Here is a 22553-nt window from a genome sequence, read left to right as displayed (position 1 = left end):
TGGAGGGGATGCAGGGGCCACACCACTGACAACTATGTTGAGGATTTAGGACGTTATCTCATACTTCCCGATCATATGCAATTATATTTGCTCTGATTGTGTACAATTACATACACCTGCCTATTACACATGCATGCAGCTACCCGCGTTGGAGGGACAGAACCTGACCACAGCGGCGGGTTCTCAGGGAAGCTACTGGTCCTCTGTCTTGGCAGGGCCTGGCAGGGTGTAAGGCTCTGCTCCTTGCCTCATGGGTCATGTAATATCCTGGCTTTGTTCACTATTCCCCAACCCCATGGCGAGTACTCTAAACTATGTCAAACTATGTCAAAAAGGATGTGTTAAGCTTAAAGCTATTCTTTATCAAATCTTTATAGGTTCTCCATAGGGGGACACTACATTTGCTTCTAGAGTTCCGTGCTCTACTCTGTAAATTCATCCTCTGGCAGAGAGACTGGTCTCTTTCCATATATCACCTAATCCAAGGAATTGGGGAAAATACACCCAACCCCAGTGTTTCCCAAAAGTGAATTCCAGGGCACGCCAATTTGACTGACAGGACACTTACTGTAAAAGAGGCCTGAGCTCAAACAAGTTTGAGAAATATGGTAAACAACGGCCTCCCCTCTCCGGGCTTCACAACGGACAGCAGCACAGTAAAGGCTCAGGAAGGACTTTGTTGATGTAATCCTTTTCTGAGGAAGACCTGTTATAGAACAGACTCAGGGACTTAGCCTATTCCCCTACCTTTAAGCAGAAATGAACCTAAAGCTACATATTTTCTCAAAAAAAAAAAAAAAAAAAAAGTAAAAAGGGGACATTTTAAGAGCTCTAATTCTTAGTCTATTTATTTTATTAAAACTGAAGAAAAGAAGTAAGCCTTTCACTTACTTGGTAATTTTCATGCCCTAATTCGTTTAAAGCAGATTTAATAAAATAATCCAAAGTTTTTTAGCTGAAGACAACATTTTACCCCTAAAAGACTTATCTATGTTGTGGTTTTTCAGTATACTTATGATGCAGGAAAATCAGGAAGATTTACAAACAACTTACACACACACACACACACACACACACACACACACACACACACCCTGCTACACCTTTTACAAGGAAGCGTGCTGGTTTAGGACACATATGAGATACATAAGTGGGTGTCTATGAGGAGGGAACTGACAGTAGGGCTCTGAAAAGGGGGAAAAACAATCAGCATGTGTAGTACGATTCCATTTTTTTGTCCAACAAAAAAATCTGACATGTATCTGCAGAGAAAAATGTAAGGAGGGATGTTTGCCAACACGTGAAGGGCAGTATTTCTGGGTGGTGGTATCATGAATAATTGACATTGTCTTTGTTAACAAGTACTCAGTCTAACTTTTCTACAAAGAACCTGTATTATATATACTTTAAAAAATAATAAAATTGTGAGAAATTGCGTTTCATTAACTGTACAAACACACGTTCAACCTATGGGATGTCTACCTGATCTGTGTTCGGCCACCTGAGGTCTCCCCCCGCCTGCCCACCCCCCGGCTGCCGTCCCCTCCTCTCTGCCTCTGCCTCTGCACACCACCACTTTGCCCGCTCTTTGCTCTTGGTGCTTCTTGTTCTGGTCGGAGTGCACTCAGGCCCGTCAAGCTCTTAACACTCTCTCCTGCCACAGACCCTTCGCTGAGAACATCAGCCGACGATGACAATCCTCCGTCCGGATGCTCTAACTCACACCAACTGTGATTGAATGATTTATACCATTGAATAGTTCTCTGAAGTTTTCTCCCCCACGTCTTTTCTTCCAGAAAGGCCACCTGCCCTTCAGGGCAGGGACAGTTTCCTTACACCTCAGGCCTCCTGAGCTGAGTGCCACATGGCACTTGCCACACCTAGGTAGCAGCTCCACAGATACACCTCAGGGGATGTATGTTTACAAAACGGGACACGTGCAAAAAGTGGATGGAACCAGCACTGCTCATTTAGAGCTTTAAATCGCTCGAGAAGATTTAAGATAGTCACCAAGTACCGAGCGCCCAGATATTTTCATGTCAAAAGGCATAACTGAAGCAAGATGGCTCGGCGGACTGCCCACCAACCACCTGGTTCCGTCTCTGGAACACTGCATCGTTATCCTCCTTTGGGTCTCTGTCTATCAAGGAGGGAGGCTGTGTGCACAGAGGGAAAAGAGCCCAGCAGTTCCCCTCCCCAAGTCTGGCCAGTCAGGCCTGGGAAGAAGCCAGGACAGACCAGGTGTGACTGTCCGTCACCCAAAACAGGCCACCATGCAGAATAACGAGTCACATGGGGTCCTGGCTAGCACGGCTAGCACACACTGTGCCGACATCTCTGCCTTTACGCCCACGGGGCCAAGTGGTACTTTCAAAAGCAACAGTCCACAATTCCCTACTTCCTGACGGCAAGGATCATTTTAATTAGTTACTAATAGAACTCCTGTGGATTTATGGTTTGAGCAAATCAAGCTTCAATCTCCTTAAGCATTTAATTACTGGTATTTGAAAGGCACTGCATTATGGGTAATAGGAACTACTCCCTTGAAATGAGATTGGGGTGAGGGTATGGAAAGAAGTTGGGAAATCGCTTTTGTCTAATTTTTCAAGTGTTGCTTTTCTAATTCTTGCATCCCGCAAGGAAATAAATTAGAAGAATACACACTGTCAAAGGGAAAGTTTACTTAGCATAATTCTAGGGAAATGAGAAAATGGTTAACTTCAAAGTACCTGTCAAAGGGGATATTCAGTAAGCAAATCGTTGTTAAGATGCTCAAAGATGAAAAAGAAAATTCACTGAAAAAAGAATGTTATGATAAAACTTAAATATATGCCTAAAAAAATGACAATGTATATATTTATAACTGGAGAACTGCTTAGAATATGACTCGCAAACACAAAAAGATTATTTCTAATATTTCTATTAATACCAAACTAAGGATCCTTCATCAAATACCATTTCTCACACACTAGCCACCACTTCCCCAATAACATAAAGTACTACGCTTTCTGTTTTCGTAGGGCACTTCATAGCAAACGGCTACTCACCTGAAAATAGCTGCTTCCTCTTTCTCGCCTGAACTGCTGTTGTAATGGTACAACAGATTTAAAGTCTAACCAGCTTAGTGTCAGTTGAAATTCTTACGAAACCTCCATTACGTTAAGTGTTACGTGCCAATTTATGAGGGGTTAAAAAAGAAAAAGGAAGCTCCTTTCATACCAGAATTTAAAAATTTTCTGACACAACATGTTTTATTTCATGGTTTACTCATAAAAGAAAGAAGAAGTGAGTAGGAGGGGAGGCTGAAGCTTTTTTCAGCAGGGTAGGAGCTGCAGAGCCCAGCCCAGTGGCTGAGGAGGGGGGTGGCCCGAGGCTGCTGTGACACCTACCTCCTGCCTCTCCACGTCCATGTTCCAGACGACAATCCCACCGTCACCACCACAGGAGATGAGCTGCCGCGTGTGCTGTGCATAGGACAGGGCCTGGACTCTGTCACTGCGAAAGAAGCAAGAGTTAGTGACAGTTCCCAAGAGCAGAGAGAGCCCTGAGGGAAGGAAGTTCCCTCAGGAACAGTTCCCAAGAGAGAGCCCTGAGGGAAGGAAGTTCCCTCAGGAACAGTTCCCAAGAGAGAGCCCTGAGGGAAGGAAGCCCAGCAGTTGGTCACATGCACACTCACCGCTGAGCCCCACCCAAGAGCAGATCTTGGAAACCGGATGGAATTGTCAACATGCTAACATTGGGAGAGTACTCAAGATTTTCAACACTTAAAATAAGTCAAAATGCTCGTTTAATAATTAGCTAGGTTGAACATTTTTTTGCGGTATGCAGGCCTCTCACTGTTGTGGCCTCTCCCGTTGCAGAGCACAGGCTGCAGACGCGCAGGCCCAGTGGCCATGGCTCACGGGCCCAGCCGCTCCGCGGCATGTGGGATCTTCCCGGACCGGGGCATGAACCCATGTCCCCTGCATCAGCAGGAGGACTCTCAACCACTGCGCCACCAGGGAAGCCCTTGAACATCTTTTGATGTGCCTGTTGGCCATCTGTATGTCTTCTCTGGAGGCATGTCTATTTAGGTCTTCTGCCATATTTTTTTTAAATTTATTTATTTTTGTCTGCGTTTGGTCTTTGTTGCTGCGTGCGGACTTTCTCTAGTTGCAGCGAGCAGGGGCTACTCTTCGTTACAGTGCGCGGGCTTCTCATTGCGGTGGCTTCTCTTGTTGTGGAGCATGGGCTCTAGGCACACGGGCTTCAGTAGTTGTGGCATGCGGGCTCAGTAGTTGTGGTGCACGGGCTTAGTAGCTCCGCGGCATGTGGGATCTCCCCGGACCAGGGCTTGAACCCGTGTCCCCTGTCCTGGCAGGCAGATTCTTAACCACTGTGCCACCAGGAAAGTCCCTTTCTGCCATTTTTTGTTTGAGTTGTTTGTTTTTTTGATATTGAGATGTATGAGGTGTTTGTATATTTTGGAAATTAAGCCCTTGTCGACTGCATCATTTGCAAATATTTTCTCCCATTCCATAGGTTGTCCTTCCGTTCTGTTTATGGTGTCCTTTGCTGTGCAAAAGCTTATACGTTTAATTAGGTCTACTTGTTTACTTTTGCTTTTATTTCTTTTGCTTTGGGAGACTGATCTAAGAAAATATTGCTATGATTTATGTCCAAAGGGGAAAGTGGGGGAGAGGTAAATTAGGGGTATGGGATTAACAGATACACACCACTATATATAAAATAAACAACAAGGACGTACTGTATAGCACAGGGAACTATATTCAACATCTGGTAATAACCTATAACGGAAAAGAATCTGAAAAAGAATAGGTATATATATAACTGGATCACTTTGCTGTCCACCTGAAACCAACACAACATTGTAAATCAACTATAGCTCAAATTTTAAACATGCTCGTGTAAGATGCTAAGGCCCCAAGAAGAGGTAGTCTTTGTCAGTTACCAACACTTAAGGAAAAAAGCTGCTGTACTGGTTCCTTAAATGATCAATTAAGTAAAGTCTGTGCCATCTGTTCATGTTATATTTGTAAGGTCATCCAACGAAGTGTCCGCTGGGCATACCTGACGGAGCCAGGTAACCTGTGCTGCCTAAGACGGCTCCCAGGGCGAATCCAACACAGCAACAGACTTGAGTTTCACTGATGCTCTGTCTCTCTAGTTTTCATGCCCTCTTTACTGATTTTGTGTTTTATTTTTCTTTCTAGTTCATACATGGCTGACAAGTTATTCCCCCTTGGTGGGGAATTCAGCTTCAGGGTCTGACAATTTGATCACCAACAAAAGATGATAGAGACCTATGTTCCCGTGGCAAAAAGAGAACAAGGAATCTGGTTTCTTGGTTGTTTTTGTTTGAATATTTTTCCATTTTGAGCTCAAATTCATTAAGAATTCTGTGGCCACTGGGAAGGAGAATAACTCTGTGAAATCTCAACTGGTGATTTTTTGTGTGCTTTTGTGTTTACTTTTCACTTGCGGCTGCAGTTGTAGGACTGAAGCCATTAAGCTCTGTGCGTCCGTGTCTGCAGTTCAGAAGGGCCTTTACGCCTTGTGTATGGAATGCTTTCCTGTTTCCAGAGGGTACCAATAAATTAGATTATGGCATCTTTTATATTATAAGCACTTGCTTATAAAGATAAGCAAGCACTTATATAAATTAAATATTCCTAAACTTCACAGAAAATAAGGAAACTGAACCTCTGTAACTTTAAATTTACTAGACTTAAAAATTATTCCACAGAAAATACACCCCAACTCAGTGATATTTTAAGAATCCAAGTTCACAAAATTAGGGTAACTCTTTGGCAAATAAGACTAGCATGATGAGTTTTAAAACACAGGTATGTCTTCTTCTGGATTAATCAGTGTTAAATATAATGCAGATGTACATTTTGTTTTACTTGGGTTGATTTCTCCTAAATTTATATAGGATAACTAGTCAAATAAGCTAATATTATGCCTATATAATGTTTAAGATTTTGAAAAATAAGTTTGTGTTCAATTAATTATTCTGATAAACTTTTTATATATACAGCAATTATGTTTTATAGCATATCAACTTAAAGATCATTCCCAAGATCTTTAAGTAACTTACAATGGACTAATAGTAAGTTGAGCTAATTGATAGTCATTGGATACCTACCTAGATAATTTCTAAGTAACTGAAACTTCGATTACAAAGCATAATAAGCATATATGATTATATATGTTTGCCTATTTTTGTGTGCTGTAGAGAGGCTGTAACTGAGGTGAGTCAGGTCAAATGAACGTGTTCCTTTTTGCCACTTTCAGGGGATGCAAAAGTGATGTATGTCACAGTAGAAATTGATGTCACGTGATTCATGAGCTGTGCTAGTCTAGCTGTGCTAAAATGCCTGCATGTGATGGAAAGTTCTCAATTATCCACATCCTCCCTCCTCCCAATCTTCTCTATGAAATATAAGTTAGTTACTTTGGTTAATTATTATAATTAAAATGGGTGATTGAGACTATGCCAGGTGCAGTAATGAAAAGGAAATACGATTGTGTCTGTGTTTTGGGGGAAGAAAAAAAAAAAGTATTGGTTTTTTTTTCTTTTTTCTTTTCTGTACCACATGGCCCGTGGGATATTAGTTCCCCGACCACGGACCAAACCCGGGCCCTCGGCAGTGAAGTCAAGTCAAATCTGAGAAATTTTTAAACTACTGATTCATCTGAAAATAGCAATGATGAATCCATTGCATTTTAACGTAAATAACATATATTTTGGGGAAAATAACTATATTTCCCAAAACAAAATATTCTGAAGACAAAATGGCATTGTTTAATATTTGTGCAAGTCTTTCTAATGTCTGGCTTAATAGGCAAGAACCAAATACTCATCTCTTTCTGCATTTGTTATAATGTCACTCAGGTAGCCTCTGGAAAACTCCATTATATACTTTCGAGAGAGCATAAATGAATGAAAAAGGCAATTCTAAAGTAAAATATAAATTTGTTTCAGAATATAAAAGAGAAAAATAAAAGACAAAACATGGAAAATGAATTTTACTTGCTTTGGTTTATAATACTCGAGTCTTTATAAAAAAGCTATAAAATACATTAAAATTTTGGCATAGTTCCCTCGGTTTTGATGGCTTGCTTCCTTAGTTTACTGAGTAATGCCTTGGACTACACTGCAAAAGGATATTCTTTACCTCCTATTGAATCTGCCTAGCTAGCAGAGATTCTGTGTCTCACGAAAATTATTTTCAGAGCTTTATGTTGACTTGAAAAGTTCTTGATTATTTAAGAAAAGAAAAAGGAACAAGGGCCCTCATTTGTGAAAAGACCTAAATTCTTTAAGACTGTGTTCCTTTCTACATTTATTTTCCAATGTTTTCTTGTTACTTCGATTATATAGATAACCGAGTATTGTTTCTTAGGCACCTGTGCTCCTATCTTAATCAAGTATCTAAAGATATCAAGTATCCTCTTAAAATGTTTTGCTTTCCCACACTGAACCCTGTATTTTGGGGGAAAAATTTTTTTAAGCATATTTTTAAATACTAAAAACGATCTTTAGATTATCTAAAACTATCTTTAAGATTTTCTAGAGGGGTCCTAGAAAAATCATAAAGATTTGTTCCCTTTGCCTTATAAAGATAGAGATGCTATACATAATTGCTGTGTTACTAATTGCATTTGTTTAGTGTTACAGGAAGAGCCGTCAGATCAGAGGAGATGCTTAGTTTTCCCTAGGTTAAGTCAGTATGGGTAAAATATTATTAATATATTTCTGAAATTGTATATTGCATGGGAAGACCCTGGAGATTTATCAGTGCTCTCATTGTCTGTTTTTACCTGCAGGCAAAATACTGATCAAATCTCTTAGGAAATAGTTATATAGGGTATCTCAATAGAGAGTTTTACTCTTCTCAATTCTGATATTATTTATAACAGTAAAAATTAACCATTAAGTCTCTAATATCTACAGGTAACTTTGTATTATTCTGATTCTTGCCTGAAGCCTCCACTATAAGCTACAGGCCAGAAAGGTCAATCTCAGAGTTTCCTGGGAAAGGACTCTATATAGCAAGTATTTTAAAATACTGGTATTTAAACAAATAGACTCTTAGGCAAAGGGTACTGAACTGACATTGCTTAGATAATCTGTAAACTGTGCTAGTGGATTGAGTCAGGATCTCCTTGGATTTCTGGACTCTTTTTAGTCTGCATGCAGATGGCTTCACAAATGCAGACTGCTGAACCAAAACCCAGCAGAACAAGAATTAATGACACAGGACTGAATGAACTGAAGAGGAACATTTTACTGTGGTTACTTGTCTGGAATACTGTTGACGTTGCTTTAATGTTCTATTTTTTGGACATATGAGGCTGCCTTTTCTCTTACTTTTGATGCTATCTCTAACTTACAATTTAGTAAATTCTGCTTTGATAAGCTAAATCCAAACATTTAAGAATGATATCCAATTCCCAGAGATCCCCCAGAATTCAAAATCTGTTACTGAGTCCCCTTGATTTTCATGGCAATATAGTTACTTCACAGGTTTAATTAGAATCTATCCATAGTATATCATTGGGCAGACAAGGCCTTACCTAGAGTATCATATTAGAGGGTAGTGTTCATTGAATCAGATATGACTAGCCCCTTTCAGAATTAAGGGAGTCGATGCCTATAACCATCCCCCTCCCAAAAGGAAAACTGGCCTGGTACCTGGTTTGCAGGGTCCTGGCCTTACAGGTGGTAAGAAAGCTACCAGGCCAGGAAGCTAGCAAATGTTGAAACCCTCGAGGAATTCAACCAAGGTTATAAGTACTATAGGTGAAAAATGGTGGAGATTTTCTTGGGCTCAGTTTCCTAGCCTTGGGATAGCAGATAACAGAGGTTCTGAAAAGCTCAATCCAAGATTCCTTATAAAAACTTTTGTAAATTTTGTGGGCTTAACAGTTGTTTAATACTGTATGGCTCCATATTTGCAAAGCAAACCAAGATGGCCTACAGGTTAATTTACACTCTTATTGCCCCAATGTACACAATTAGGCCAAACTTTATGAGACCAGCCTTTTTTTGTGTGATCAAGAATAATCTTTGAGATTATTCTGATTACAGGAGAGGAGGGGGAAGAACTCGCAGGTAGGTCAAAAAACTTTGAAATGGGCAAAAAGAAATTACTGGGTATCTTTTCAATGGAATATCAGGTATGGTCTAGCACACCCTTCTGGGTTTTCTGACTCTATGGGGGTCTGTACCTTCAGTATCTTTATGCTATTTTATAACTCTGTAAGTTATAGAAAACTGATACTACTGCAAATGAATTTTATCCAGTGAAGATGCAACTAATTTCCACATCCTTTTCCTCACATGGAAGAAGTCAACTGTGAAAATACAAATTCACTGCAGCATTCTCCATTGCCTCTGCATGTCTCTACTCTGGATTTTCCTCTGAACTGGCTGTAACATCTTACCAGCTCCTTTATTAAGTAATGACTAATATAAAATCTTTGACATGTATTCATTAAAAAACAAAGTCAATTGTTTTCTATCTCTCCTGGTTGTTACTTCATACATTTTAGAATATGGACTGACACCATTGTGACATTCCGGGGCAAGAAGGAAAATCTATCTATTTGAACAGATTCATGACCGCCCTGTGAGTTGAACTACATTTCATTTGTTAAGACACCTTGATACACGTCAAGGATCTTGCAAAACGAAATAAGCTACAGAAGGAAGTGCTTTGCCACTCATAGCTGGCAGCAACATTCAGCAACAGATACATAATTTATGGGACTCCAGTCCTGTTAATATTCCAACACAGGAGAACACAGTGATGAATGCTGTATCCCAAGCTTTGTAATAAAGCTGCTCAGGGGCTTCTTGATTTAAGGATTCAAAATACAACCACCTTGCAGTTAAAAACGAGATGAGGGAACATCCCCAGGTTCACAGATCAACGGTTATAAAAAGTAAAAGATACCTTCTTCTTGCATTCATGTTTGATCTGGCATCACTGTAGCATTTATACTAGAATGCATCTCAAAACTGGTTATTATTTCATAGATGAGCATTCCATGAACTGCACTGCAAATCTCTTATGAGTGTATGAAGACCCCACTTTGCACGACCAACAGGCTCCACCACCTACAAAGACTATTCTTAGTGGGATGGCCGCACTTCCTTTCTCACCAGCCCTAGAGGCAGTATTTCTGATCGGGCCAAGCTATGTTACACGGAGGACACAACGCAAAATGAAAACAAAGGGCCCCTTGTCAAAAAAATAAAGAATTACAAGATGGTGACAGTAGAGCATTAAACCAAGCATGGGACCCTTCTAAGCGTGAGGCCTCGTGTGACTGCAAAGGTCACACGCCCATGAAGCTGGTCCTGTGTCTGACGCTTCTTAAGGAAAAAGGGTAGAGAAGCCTTTATCCTCTTTATAGAAACAGATTTTCAGACACAGGCTAACATCTACCCAAACGTCAACTTAGGCCCTGTTCCATCCCCAAAGTAGGGGGGACTTAAATGTAGAGCAAAGAAATGAAACTTTCCAAAGTATGAAAATTCCCAGCCCACTTGGTGAAATCTAACCAGTTAAGCATCTGCTTCTAGAGATCTCTCTCTCTCTTATATTCGTAACTCCCACATTCCTAAGTTTTCCAGACCTCCTAGGACAAGAGAAGGTCTGTGACCAATCCACACATGAGAGGTCTCCAGGATAACTGATACTTAGGGTTATCCCACACCAAAGGGACCCTAGAAGGATCGTCTCCCCAGGGATTCTTGGACAACAGCCAAGGCTGAACCTGAACTTGGGGTCTCCTTTCCGGGAACATTGGTTTGTGCATCAGCAACGTTTTGCTGTTCACTGGCTAGAGTGGAAGTTCAGATTAGCCACTGGCCCTCTGTCCACTTGCAATTTCCTGAGAACACTGTACTTAGTTCATGCAGTTCTGTTTGGGTAACCCTGAGCAGAACGATGAGAATCTCTTCATCTACTAAGATCCAGATCAAGAGGGAATCTCCCCCACTGAGGCCACCTACTTTCCAGTAAAATGGCAAACTGACCCACCTTTACCACCTTTTCATACGTCTAGCACAGCCCCATAGAGGCAGGGACTGTTTTCTTAGTCACCTTTGGGTCCTAAGAGCCCAATACAAAGTCTGGTCTGTAGACAGAGCTCAATGAACATCTGCTGAATATATTAGGTATAGAGGGAGTAGGTGTATGTGGCAATATTTCCATTGGAAATGCTACAATCAGGGAGAAACAGTGATCTTATCTGAAAGCTCGATTTTTGAATTATTATCATTTTTATTAACAAGAATAATGTTAACAATTGCCACTAATTACCCCTTATTCTTGTCCTGATTATTTTACATGCATTGTATTATTTCTGATTTTTGACAACCTTTGAGGGCTTTTCTTTCCAATATTGTCCTTATTTTAGAGATGAGGAAACTGAAGATCAGAGATGAGGTGTCTTGCCCAAGCCTACAGAGCCCTTCCTCGCATACAGCCTGGCCTGACTCAAAGGCTACTATTAGTCACCACACTATACAACCCCTCGCTCTTTGATGAGATGCTACCCTCTGTAAAGAACTTTAGCTGCTAATACTTTGACCTATTATGTCTTTAGTTAGCTAAATAGTTAAAAATAGAAAAGACATCTCTTCCCATCACCCCTAATGATTCTCTAGTGTGACAAGGAGAAACGCTCCTAATCTCAGATTCGGAAGGAGAGAAAGCTCTCATACATATTTATCCTTGGTCCCTCTCCCCCAAACCCAGAAGAACCTGAGTGCCAGAATTTTACTTCCTTTCATAACTTTGATATAAGAGAAAAGCATAAATTCTCCCAATGTTTATTTATTTGTGAATAGCCTATTTCTTTACCAAAAGAATTCGAAGATGCTTATAACAAAAGTCTTACCCATGGTAAGAAGAGGAAGAGAGAAACCCAGAGCTGGGGCTGTGGAAAGAGGAGGCAAAGACACAGGCCACGTGGGCCCAGGGCCACGGCTGTGACTGAGCCTCATGCAGCCTGCGGATCCCAGTCTTGGTGGAGGGATCCATCACAAGGGACCACGCAGACCTTTACCTGTGCTTTAAGTCAAGTTACCATTAAATTAAATTGCCAGAAAGTCTTAGAGTCCTAAGAAAACACTATTAGAAAGAAAAAATATGGCCATGAAAGAAAAGTCGGTCATGAAATGACAGGTGTTATCCTATACCTATCAGAATAAAAAAGAATCTAAAAGGTCCAAGTCCCATGATTAGATTTGACAAGGTGGGCACGGGACAATAAATGTCCAGGTTTATGCTTCAATAATATCCATCTAACTGGTAACTGATTCTTGAAAAACATAACTGGCCCCTGAAATTGGAACCTTTTGTTTGCCTTTCTTTCCCCAGAGCTGGCACGTAATCATGTTCTACTTGCTGCAGGGAATAAAAATACCAAAATGCTTCAAATGCAGATACTATTGTACTATAGAAGTATACTTTCTCAGCTTTTTTTCCTTGGACTTGGAAACATTTTTGCTGTCATCAATCACTTACTTGTGCTAAAGCTCTCTCTGCTTTGATGGGATTTTTACACATCAAATCAAACTAGCTACAGTAATGTTGTATTTCTGCCAATGAAGGATGGTGTGAAAGCTCAGAACCTGGGACAGAAGCCACAGGGAGCTGTCCCTCCACACTATGGCTGGACGTTTCCAGAAGAGGGGAAGGCAGTCTCCCCACCCTGAGGGGTGGGGAATCTCTGGTCCAGTCTGCTCTTCCCGGTGCCCAAGCTCAACGATTGGGCCCCTGATTTGGAACTTTGGCCACCAACAGTCATCCTGGGGGAAGGTGGGAAAATGAGGAATTGTAGGAGAGCAAGGGGCAGCCTGAGGCCCCAAGCAGAAAGTCTTTGGCCTCTAAAGTAGAAAAGAAAGAAAACACCATGGGGCATGGTGGGGACCATGTTATTCAATGTTCATTTTTGTTTCCCCAGAGCCTAGCACAGCGCTGGATACAAAGAAGGTTCTGAGAAGCTTTCTCTGCTGGACTAAACTGAGGTCTGGGAGACCTAAGCTACCAGCTGGAGTCTTTGAGGATGGAAGCCCAATATTCTCACCGAAAAAATGATATCTGACCTCTCTCTTTCATAGGGTTATTGTAAGATTAAACTGAGGTGTCTGTGTGTTTTGAAAGCTCTTTGACAAAGTATTAGGCGCTACTCAAACAAGAATCAAGGATGGGGTGAATTGGGAGATTGGGATTGACATACATACACTACTGATACTACGTATAAAATAGATAACTAATGAGAACCTACTGAAGAGCACACAGGACTCTACTCAATGCTCTGCGGTGACTTAAATGGGAAGGAAATCCAAAAAAGAAGGGATATATATATACGTATAGCTGATTCATTTTGCTGTACAGTAGAAACTGGCACAACATCGTAAAGCAACTATACTCCAATAAAAATTTTAAAAAAAAGAAAGAAAAGATTGCTGATAATTTGGAAAAAAACAAAAAACGAAAAACAAATACAGGAATCACCAAACACCAATCCAGTGGCCAATTTTCAGGGCAGAGAAATGGCTGCTGTGAACGTGGGCCTTATCCTGCCTGATGCCCTTGACCTTCTTTCCTGCACCTTCTTTGTGAACCCCGTCTTCCTCCATCTGTCAGCAGCTCCAATGCTTCCCTATCCCCACCTCGGGCACTCAAACCCACTCTCACAGCGTGACACCAACGATGCTGAGGAAGTTTACTTCTCCTAGTTCTGTGACAGCAAGGGTAACCCCTCTCAGACTAAGACCTGGTGTCAAGGAGCCCCTCATAGACTCTACCTTATTACTAAGCTTGAATTATCAATAAATAAAGCACCAGGCAAGGCCTTCTGCTGTTCTTCCTGTTCAAGGCAGTTCTGACCGGTAGCTCCTGATCTCACCAGCCTGTCCACTGCACCAGGCTCCAGGGTGCCATCCTATCAGGATGGACTCCAAGTATGGTTCGTTTCATCTTCTAAAAGGCCAAACCTGTATGTCTCAGAAACTGGAAGACCTATTAGTTTAGGCTTCATTTTTCTGGAACTGAGAGACTCTGTCTCCACTTTATAGCTTTTCCTTTCTTATCCAACTGTAGATGCAAGTCTCCCAGAACAATGTTTTGCCTAAGGACACGCAGGACCCAGTGACGCTGGCAGTGAGTACTGACACTCGCCCTGCTTGCAGTCTTTGTGAACCACTGCGTAGAAATAAAACTAGTTATGAGCTAATCTGAATGAGTCCACGAAATACTGCTGATCTTCAATCAAAGCCTGTATTTGATTTCTCGGAGGGAGCCCGAGTAGCAGGAATTACTTGGTAGAGTAGCTGGTAACCAAGTATTAGGAAACAGGGCTGTATTTTGCTTTTCTTTTTCTTCACTTACATGGATGTCAACTCCTTCTACGTGATCTCGATATGTGTCCCCTTGTCATGGAGAGAAATATAAGGGAGTGATTTCTTTCATGAGCTGATACTGAGGTCTGAGTGGTCCCACAAGCCAAGTATAGCCCCGGACAACTGATCTGTTCTCTCATGTGGGAATGAAGGACTTAGTAGCTATGTCTCTAAAATTAAACTCTAACACAAAAAGTAAGTATTTGTGCATGGGCCCTCTAAAATTGAATTAGCTCATATCTAATAATTCCAAACTGTAAATTTAACTTCTTAGGAGAAGTTTTTGAAACTCGTGTTTCCAGGCAGACCTACAGGCGGAGCTAATGCCACTTAAAACCAGTCAGTTCATGGGAGTTGATATATTAGAGTCATAGTTAAGATCAGGTTGAAAACTTTAAAAGTTAAAGACAATTCAGATTAGCTTCAGAGTTCTAAAGCAGACTGAAAATTCTTTTTGGCAACACGATCAGGCTTTGCCTCCGGGGACCTCGGGCAGCACACGTGGGACAAATCAGAGTGTGGTCCAAGGGTCACTGGCAGAGCTACTTGGGAGGCTTGTTACGACACAGATGCCCACAGCTCCAGACCAGTGGAGAGAACCTCAGAGGACAGGGCCCAGGAATCTACTTAACAGATTTCTCAGTGATTCTTTGCGGACAACAAAGTTTGAGAACTGCTCCAAGGAAGCACAAAGCTTTCTCTGCTCTTCCCCTCCGTCTCCTGAAATCCACTCCTTAAGGAAGAAGAGCCTGGTACTAATCAGGCGAGCACTCAGTAACTATCTGGGGAAGTACAACATGTACTGGGTGAGGATACCTTTTCCTTAAGCTGCCAGGAATCTTGAAACCACATTTGAACTCAATTATAGAAATTCTGTAGGCCTTCATAGCTTATATTCTGAAGCTCTTTCTTCTCTCACTCTCAAATTTTTACTCTTATAGTCTTCCCCGGTTCTCTTTTTTACCTTTTATTTCTTTGCTGCCATTATTTTATTTTGTGGTTTTTGTAAGCACTCTCAAATCCTCTGTGGATTAAAATGGGGTATAAATAAATAAACATACTTATGTACAGATATAAATCAAAGTGGCCATTATTTGCGTTCCTGTCACATTATCCCCAGGCTAAGCTCCTGCCACAAAGACTGGCCCGCGTGCCTTTGTTCCAGCTTTCAGCCGGGAATCTTTTCCCAGAGTTCTTCATAAAAGCACCAGCAGGGAATTCCCTGGTGGTCCAGTGGTTAGGACTTGGTGCTTTCACTGCCAAAGGCGCAGGTTCGATCCCTGGTGGGGGAACTAAGATCCCACACGCCCCACAGTGCAGCCAAAAATAAAAAATAAATAAATTTGGGGCTTCCCTGGTGGCGCAGTGGTTGAGAGTCTGCCTGCCGATGCAGGGGACATGGGTTCGTGCCCCGGTCCGGGAAGATCCCACATGCCGTGGAGCGGCTGGGCCCGTGAGCCATGGCCGCTGAGCCTGCGTGTCCGGAGCCTGTGCTCCGCAACGGGAGAGGCCACAACAGTGAAAGGCCCGCGTACCACATAAATAAATAGATAAATTTAAAAAATAAATGATAAATAAAAAAATAAAAGCACCAGCAGCCTTACCTATGTCCTTGGAGCTCGATGGCTGTTCCTTTTCTCCCACCGATGTCCCACATGATGACAGAGTGGTCGGAGCTCCCCGAGAACAACACCCGCTGGACGGGGTCCCAACAGAGAGCAGTCACCCCACCTGAGAGAACAGACACAACTGGTCATTAGTCACAAAGTGACAACATTATTCACCAACAACTTGTGAGAGCAGAGGAGTTCGGAGCTAGCGCAATTCCTGGCACACAACAAACTTCTGTTGAAAGAACAAGTAAGTCCCCAAAGAGAAAAAAATGGGCTCCAAGAATAAAAGTCCCACCCTTTATGCACTTTTCCCCAAAATTTAATGTACCATAAAATCAATTACTGTAAAGACCAAAGGGGAATGAAAAAGGTAATTAATTGACCTTCAAAAAATAGACATAGTTCTAAGAACAGAAAATACCACACTGTTTGGAAATATTGACCATAGTTTTTAAGCCCCCGTCTACCCCACATCCCGACAGCAGGTGAGCAGTAAACGGGACTTTAAAAAAGCTCAGTTAGATTTATTTTATTCTTGAATACAGGTGTTGATAGACAACAATATCAGAATTTAAAATTTATTTTCTCTCTCTGGGAATTTAAATTTATAGATTCTGGGAAAATTACTTACATCCTCAAGTGTCAGTTTCTTCAACTGTCAACTGGGGATGATGGTAATACGACAATACCACTGAGGATAATATCAGCCTAACCACTCCCTACCTCACAGGGTTACAGTGAGCATGACGGGACCGATTACCTGGAACCACTCTGTAAACTGTGGTGTGCGGTACAGATGGTTATTAGCATCACTCCAGTGGTTTGGCCATAAAATATTACGACAGATTTTCTTCCCTGGCAGTCCCATCATAAATCAAACTTCTTGTGTACTCAGAACAATAGTAACTTTTTATGTATAAGATGAGCACAAAGCTTATGAATACTTAAGAATACGAGAAATACTCATTTTTATTGAAAAATATTATATTCTGAAAAGAACATACAAGTTGTTTCTTATTTGTTGGAATCCGACATTTTTCTTCTTTAGATCATCAATTTGTTCTAATGAAGTACTGCACTTTAAAAGCTTTTAGGAAAGTTTCTCTCATGTAATGTCTCAGAAGATATTTTTTCAAGGTCAAAAGGAAAAAAAACCCCACTATCCTGGATTATGCTTAATAGCTTCTCCCTATACCTGCACGACATTCTGCTTGTATATATTCCTGTCCCTGTAAGAATACACACCACTTCCCCCAGTGCACCTGTGCTGACCACCCCCTGCAGCTCCCATCTCCTCTTCCCTCCCCCACTCCCACCCCAAAACAAGCACAGGGCCAGCAGCAAACAGGCTCTGGTGGTACTTGTTGAATGAACGAAAGAGCAGATGAATGAAGACACAAAAATTGCTTTTTCATCCACAAATCTCGTTATTTGGAACTCCTCTGTTATGCTTACTTAGCCTTTCAAAGCTAAATATTTTCTCTTTCTGTATAACTCATCTTCTCTCCCTGTTATTAAACTTCATGTAACCATCCCCCGACCCCTAACCTTCCTTCAGTATCTGAGAATGTAATGCTTCAGGATATGCATTCCATCGTGCAAAATGTTTATTCCCACACAGTACTAGAATGACTCACTTTGTTAAATATCTGTGGTAGAGTCAGCTAATTGTTTACTGAAATTCATGTTCCCTCTTCTTGTATATACAGTGCTCCCTGGAAAGTTGCTTCCTACAGGGGCCACATTAACTGGCCCCTCTTGCAACTAGGGGGCATGTGACCAGTTCTCAGCAAGGGAACCCAGAAAGTACGCGGAAGTCATATGCATCCCTCCCAGGCCGAGGCAGTTAAGACGTTCCTTTTCCACTTTCTCTTTATACTTCCTCCTGGAGGACTCCAAGACGCCAGGATACAGAGAAATTCTAGAAGGAGCCTGGGACCCTGAATCACCACATGGAAAAGAACAGGAACATTTGCACTGGATTGTTACATGCATGAGGAAAACGCCTTTGCATTAAGCCACTGAAATGTTGAAAGTTATTTGTTAGAGCAGTACCATTACCTACTACAATGCCACAGAATTACTAGAATATTATAATAAGGCTGGTCCAAGAGGAAGGTGAGAGTCACCCAAAGCGTCAAAAATGTCAGACAAGTGAAAAGAAGCTATTAGTTTACACTGTTAATATTGATGCCTAATACTTAAACAGAATTAGAGAGAACCCTGGTTGGAAAACTGTTTCATTAGCCTCCAAAGCAACCCACTATAAACTCTGAATTGGTTTTTCCCTCAAAATGTATCTAGAATCTAAGCACTTCTCACCATCTCCATTGCTACTATCCTTGTATGAGCCACAGTTAAAATTCTTGCCTAGAAAATTAAAAAGTATGACACACATTTTGTTGTAAAGGCTCCGGGGGAAAAAAGCACTCTCATACATTGTCAATGAGAATGCAACCCAGTAACATGGGGAAGGCCATATCCAACAAAACTACGTACGCACTGAGCTCTCAATCCAGCCCTCTCACTTCCAGGAATTTATCTTGAAGATACTGTCCCTGCTCCCATCAAATACACCAAAATACACACTCTATTCATCTCAGCATGGTTTGAAATAGCAAAACATTGGGAACAACTTAAATGCTCATATAAGAGAGTGGGCAAATAAAACTATGGTACATTCACAGAGTACTATGCAGCTATGAAAAAGAATGGAGAAGACCTGCTGGATGGCTATGACATGATTTCCAGGATATACTGTAAAGGGAAAAAGGCAAAGTGCAAAAGAATATCTACATTATGCTACCTCTCATCTAAGAAAAAAGGGTAGATGAGAAATTACTGAGATTTGTTAATGACAGCAGGTGTGTGGGAGAGGCTGGGGAATAGGAATGGAGAAGCGATGAAGGAGAGACACTTTTTGTTGTGTTTTTTTGGTTTGGTTTTGAGTTTTGGAATCATGTTACTATTTCACATACTCGAAAACAAGTAAAAATTAAAAACTAGGAGTGTGTGTGTCTGTGTGCGCGTGAGTGCGTGTGTGTGCGTGCGTGTGTGTGTGTGTGTGTTGCTGAGGGGGAGGGGAAGGAGAACCCAAAATGGAATATGAACAGAAACAAGTGAACCTAGCCATATTACAAATAAGTGGTACAACCTCACTGAAGGGGGTTAGGGGAAGAATTGACAAAATTAACTATGAAAAATGGTACTAAGGCCAAATGTAAAAAGATTTGTATACAAATACAGTACTCTAGTTAGTTTGTCAGATATATGATAAGAAACGGAATATTTACATAGTTTCAACGTTTCAAGGTATTTCCTCACAACATACTGATGTATTACAAAGGGTGATTACAATGGAGAAACCTGGCAGACACCATCTTAACCAAGCGATCAAAGTTAGCACCACCAGTAAGAGGACAAATCAGTATCACGTGCCTTCTGATATGATGCACTGAGAAGGCATATCGTCACTTTTGTTTTATTCTTATAAAAATTTAACCATAAGGAAGCATCAGACAAACTCAAATGGAGAGACTTTCTAGGGGGGAAGGACAGTCAGGCTAGTACTCAAAAATGTCAAGGTTGGGACTTCCCAGGCGGTCCAGTGGTTGAGACTTCTCCTTCCAATGCAGGGGGCAAGGGTTCGATCCCTGGTCAGGGAGCTAAGATCCCACATGCCCCCGGGGCCAAAAATCCAAAACATAAAACAGAAGCAATATTGTAACATATTCAATAAAGACTTTAAAAATGGTCCACATCAAAAAAAAAATCTTTAAAAAAAGAATGTCCAGGTCATGAAAGCACAGAAAGACTGAAGAACTGTTCCAGGTTAAGGGAACTAAGGAGACGTTATCACCAAACGTGGGGTGTAGTCGTGGGTTGGATTCTGAACCAGAAAAAGGATATTAGTGTGATAACCGGAGAAATGTGACTAACGTGTGCGGATTAAAGAACAGTGTTGTTTCAAAATTACCTGATTTTTGATACGTGTACTGTAATTTTCAAAGATGTTAACATGTGGGGAATAGGGGTGAAGGATGGATGGGACTCTCAGCACCTTCTTTAAATTCTGAAATTATACTACTAGCCTCATACAACATTTCCTGCTTCCACTCCTGTCCCTGTTGTCTATTCTCCACCAAAGTGATCACTGAAGAACACAAAGCAGATGAGAACACCCCTTGCTTAAATCACTCCTGTGGTTTCCCATCCCATGCAGAGTAAAACCCACAGTTCTCTCCAGGCCCTTGGTGATCCTGGCTTCTGCCACTATAGGGGCTTCCCTCTCTCTCCTCCCCCACCTTACTAGCTCTGCTCCAGTCAGCTGGGCTTCCCAAAGTTCCTAGAACAGGCCAGGTTCATTCTTACTTCTGGGTCTCTGCATTTTGTTGCCTCTGCCTGTGACTTTCTTCCCCTAGATTATCACTGGCTTGTCCCCTCACAAATGCCACCTCCTCAGAGACCTCCCTTGACCACTCTTACCACTTTCCTCCTTACGGTATTTCTCTTCAGAGCATTGCCTATTGTCCCAACAGAATATAAGTTCTAGGAGGGCCAGGGCTTTGGCTTTTTCCCACAGGACCCCCAGGATCTAGAATTCTGCCTGCCTTACAGTAGGCACTCAATAAGCAAATGATTGAACGAAGGAGGAAGTACATGAATGACTGTCTTTTGCCTGTTCTTAGGACATGAAACAGGCACAGACGTCTCTTTTCCTGGCTGACCAGTGTTGTCTCTGTGCTGGTCTTCACCTATTCCACTACTCATACCTGTTAAGTCAGGGAATGCTCATCTCAAGGAGAAGCTTTGGAGATGGTCTTGCTTGACTAGTTAAGGATTAGGGGGACAGAAAAGAGAAAGATGACAAATATATGATTTCCCCTATTTAACATGTGTTTGTGTCCCCCCCCCATCATATTCATATTCAATATTTGAAGGTGATTAGGTCACAGGGGCAGAGACCTCATGAATGGGATTAGTGCCCTTATGAAAGAGACCCCAGAGAGCTCCCTCACCCACTCTGCTGTGTGAGGTTATAGCAAGAAGACAGCCATCTAGAAACCAGGAAGTGGGTTCTCACCAGACACTGAATCTGCCAGTGCTTTGATCTTGGACTTCCCAGACTCCAGACCTGTGAGAAATGTATTTCTGTTGTTTATAAGCCACCCAGTCTATGGTATTCTGTTATGGCGGCCAGAATGGACTTAGACAACATGTAAAATGGGTGGCTCAGGTTCTTTAAAACATCGTGTTAGATTTAAATAATGGTGGGCACTGGTAAAAAGAACGGTTAGAAAGGCTTATTTAACTTTAAAGACTTAATTGGATGGGCTGTTCATCCTGTCCAAACAAACATGGAAATACTTAAATAGGGTTTTCTGTGTGCCAAGTGATAGACACCATTCACCTCCTCCTAACTAATACACACCAACATCTACCAGCATTGCACCATGAGAAGCAGGCCCTCTGGCCTTTGTTGGTGACTATGGGATAAGGATGGTTTATGATGAAGAAATGGGAAGTTGATATACGGTATCAGAAGCGCAAAGGCTCTGGAACCAGATTCTAGGCTCAAGTGACAGCTCTACCCTTATTAGGTATATGACCCTGAGCAAGTTATTTAAGACTTTGAGCCTCAGAAGTCTAATCCATAAAAGAGGGATGATAATAGTTTTGTTAAGATTAAATGAGTGGGGCTTCCCTGGTGGTGCAGTGGTTAAGAATCCGCCTGCCAATGCAGGAGACACGGGTTCGAGCCCTGGTCTGGGAAGATCCCACATGCCGCGGAGCAACTAAGCCCGTGCACCACAACTACTGAGCCTGCGCTCTAGAGCCTGCAAGCCACAACTACTGAAGCCCGCACGCCTAGAGCCCGTGCTCCGCGACAAGAGAAGCCACCGCAATGAGAAGCCCATGCACTGCAACGAAGAGTGGCCCCCGCTCGCCACAACTAAAGAAAGCCCGAGTGCTGCAACGAAGAATGGCTCCCGCTCGCCACAACTAAAGAAAGCCCGAGTGCAGCAACAAAGACCAAACGCAGCCAAAAAGAGAAAAACAAATACTGTGTGCAGCCCAAAATTAAAAAATTAAAAATAAATAAATGTATAAGATTAAATGAGTGAATATATATAAGCACATGGAACAGTGCCTAGTGCATGGGAAACACTCAATAAACGTGAGCTATGATTATAGTGCAGGAGACCTCATCTGGACCATCTCTGTGACACTGTTTTTTGTTGAGTTAGCCTAAGGCAGCGACCAGCGCGTTCCCATGCTATCTCAACCATCATAATATCAACCTCTAGTTTTTGCACATCACATCAGGCTGCAAGGAGCCCCAGCTGGGAAGGGGAGTTCTTGGTAACACAGAGTCAGGAAGAGTGAACAGACTCTCCCAGGGCTCAGACTGTTACACCACAGGCTTCAGGGAGAGTGGGAAAGATGGAAGGAAAAGCTGCAAGACAGGAAACAGGATGGGACTGGGGAGGCAAAATAATCACCCTGTGGTC

The 22553-nt window shown here is 41.9% G+C and overlaps 1 protein-coding gene across 3 annotated transcripts in view; it reads right to left on the bottom strand.

Moving 5' to 3' along the window:
• WDFY2 (WD repeat and FYVE domain containing 2) overlaps positions 1-22553 on the bottom strand; it is a 170051-nt gene that overhangs the window by 6669 nt on the left and 140829 nt on the right. For all 3 annotated transcript variants that reach the window (XM_024755532.1, XM_024755530.1, XM_024755529.1), the window contains 2 exons: positions 16033-16159; positions 3390-3495 (listed from right to left, as the gene is read on the bottom strand). In XM_024755532.1, the coding sequence (XP_024611300.1) occupies positions 3390-3495; positions 16033-16159 (233 nt within the window). The remainder of the gene's footprint in view (positions 1-3389; positions 3496-16032; positions 16160-22553) is intronic.

The sequence above is a fragment of the Neophocaena asiaeorientalis genome, unplaced genomic scaffold (assembly GCF_003031525.2).
Source record: "Neophocaena asiaeorientalis asiaeorientalis breed wild unplaced genomic scaffold, Neophocaena_asiaeorientalis_V1.1 scaffold59, whole genome shotgun sequence".
NCBI lineage: Eukaryota > Metazoa > Chordata > Mammalia > Artiodactyla > Phocoenidae > Neophocaena > Neophocaena asiaeorientalis.
This window is presented reverse-complemented; position numbering and strand designations above follow the sequence as displayed.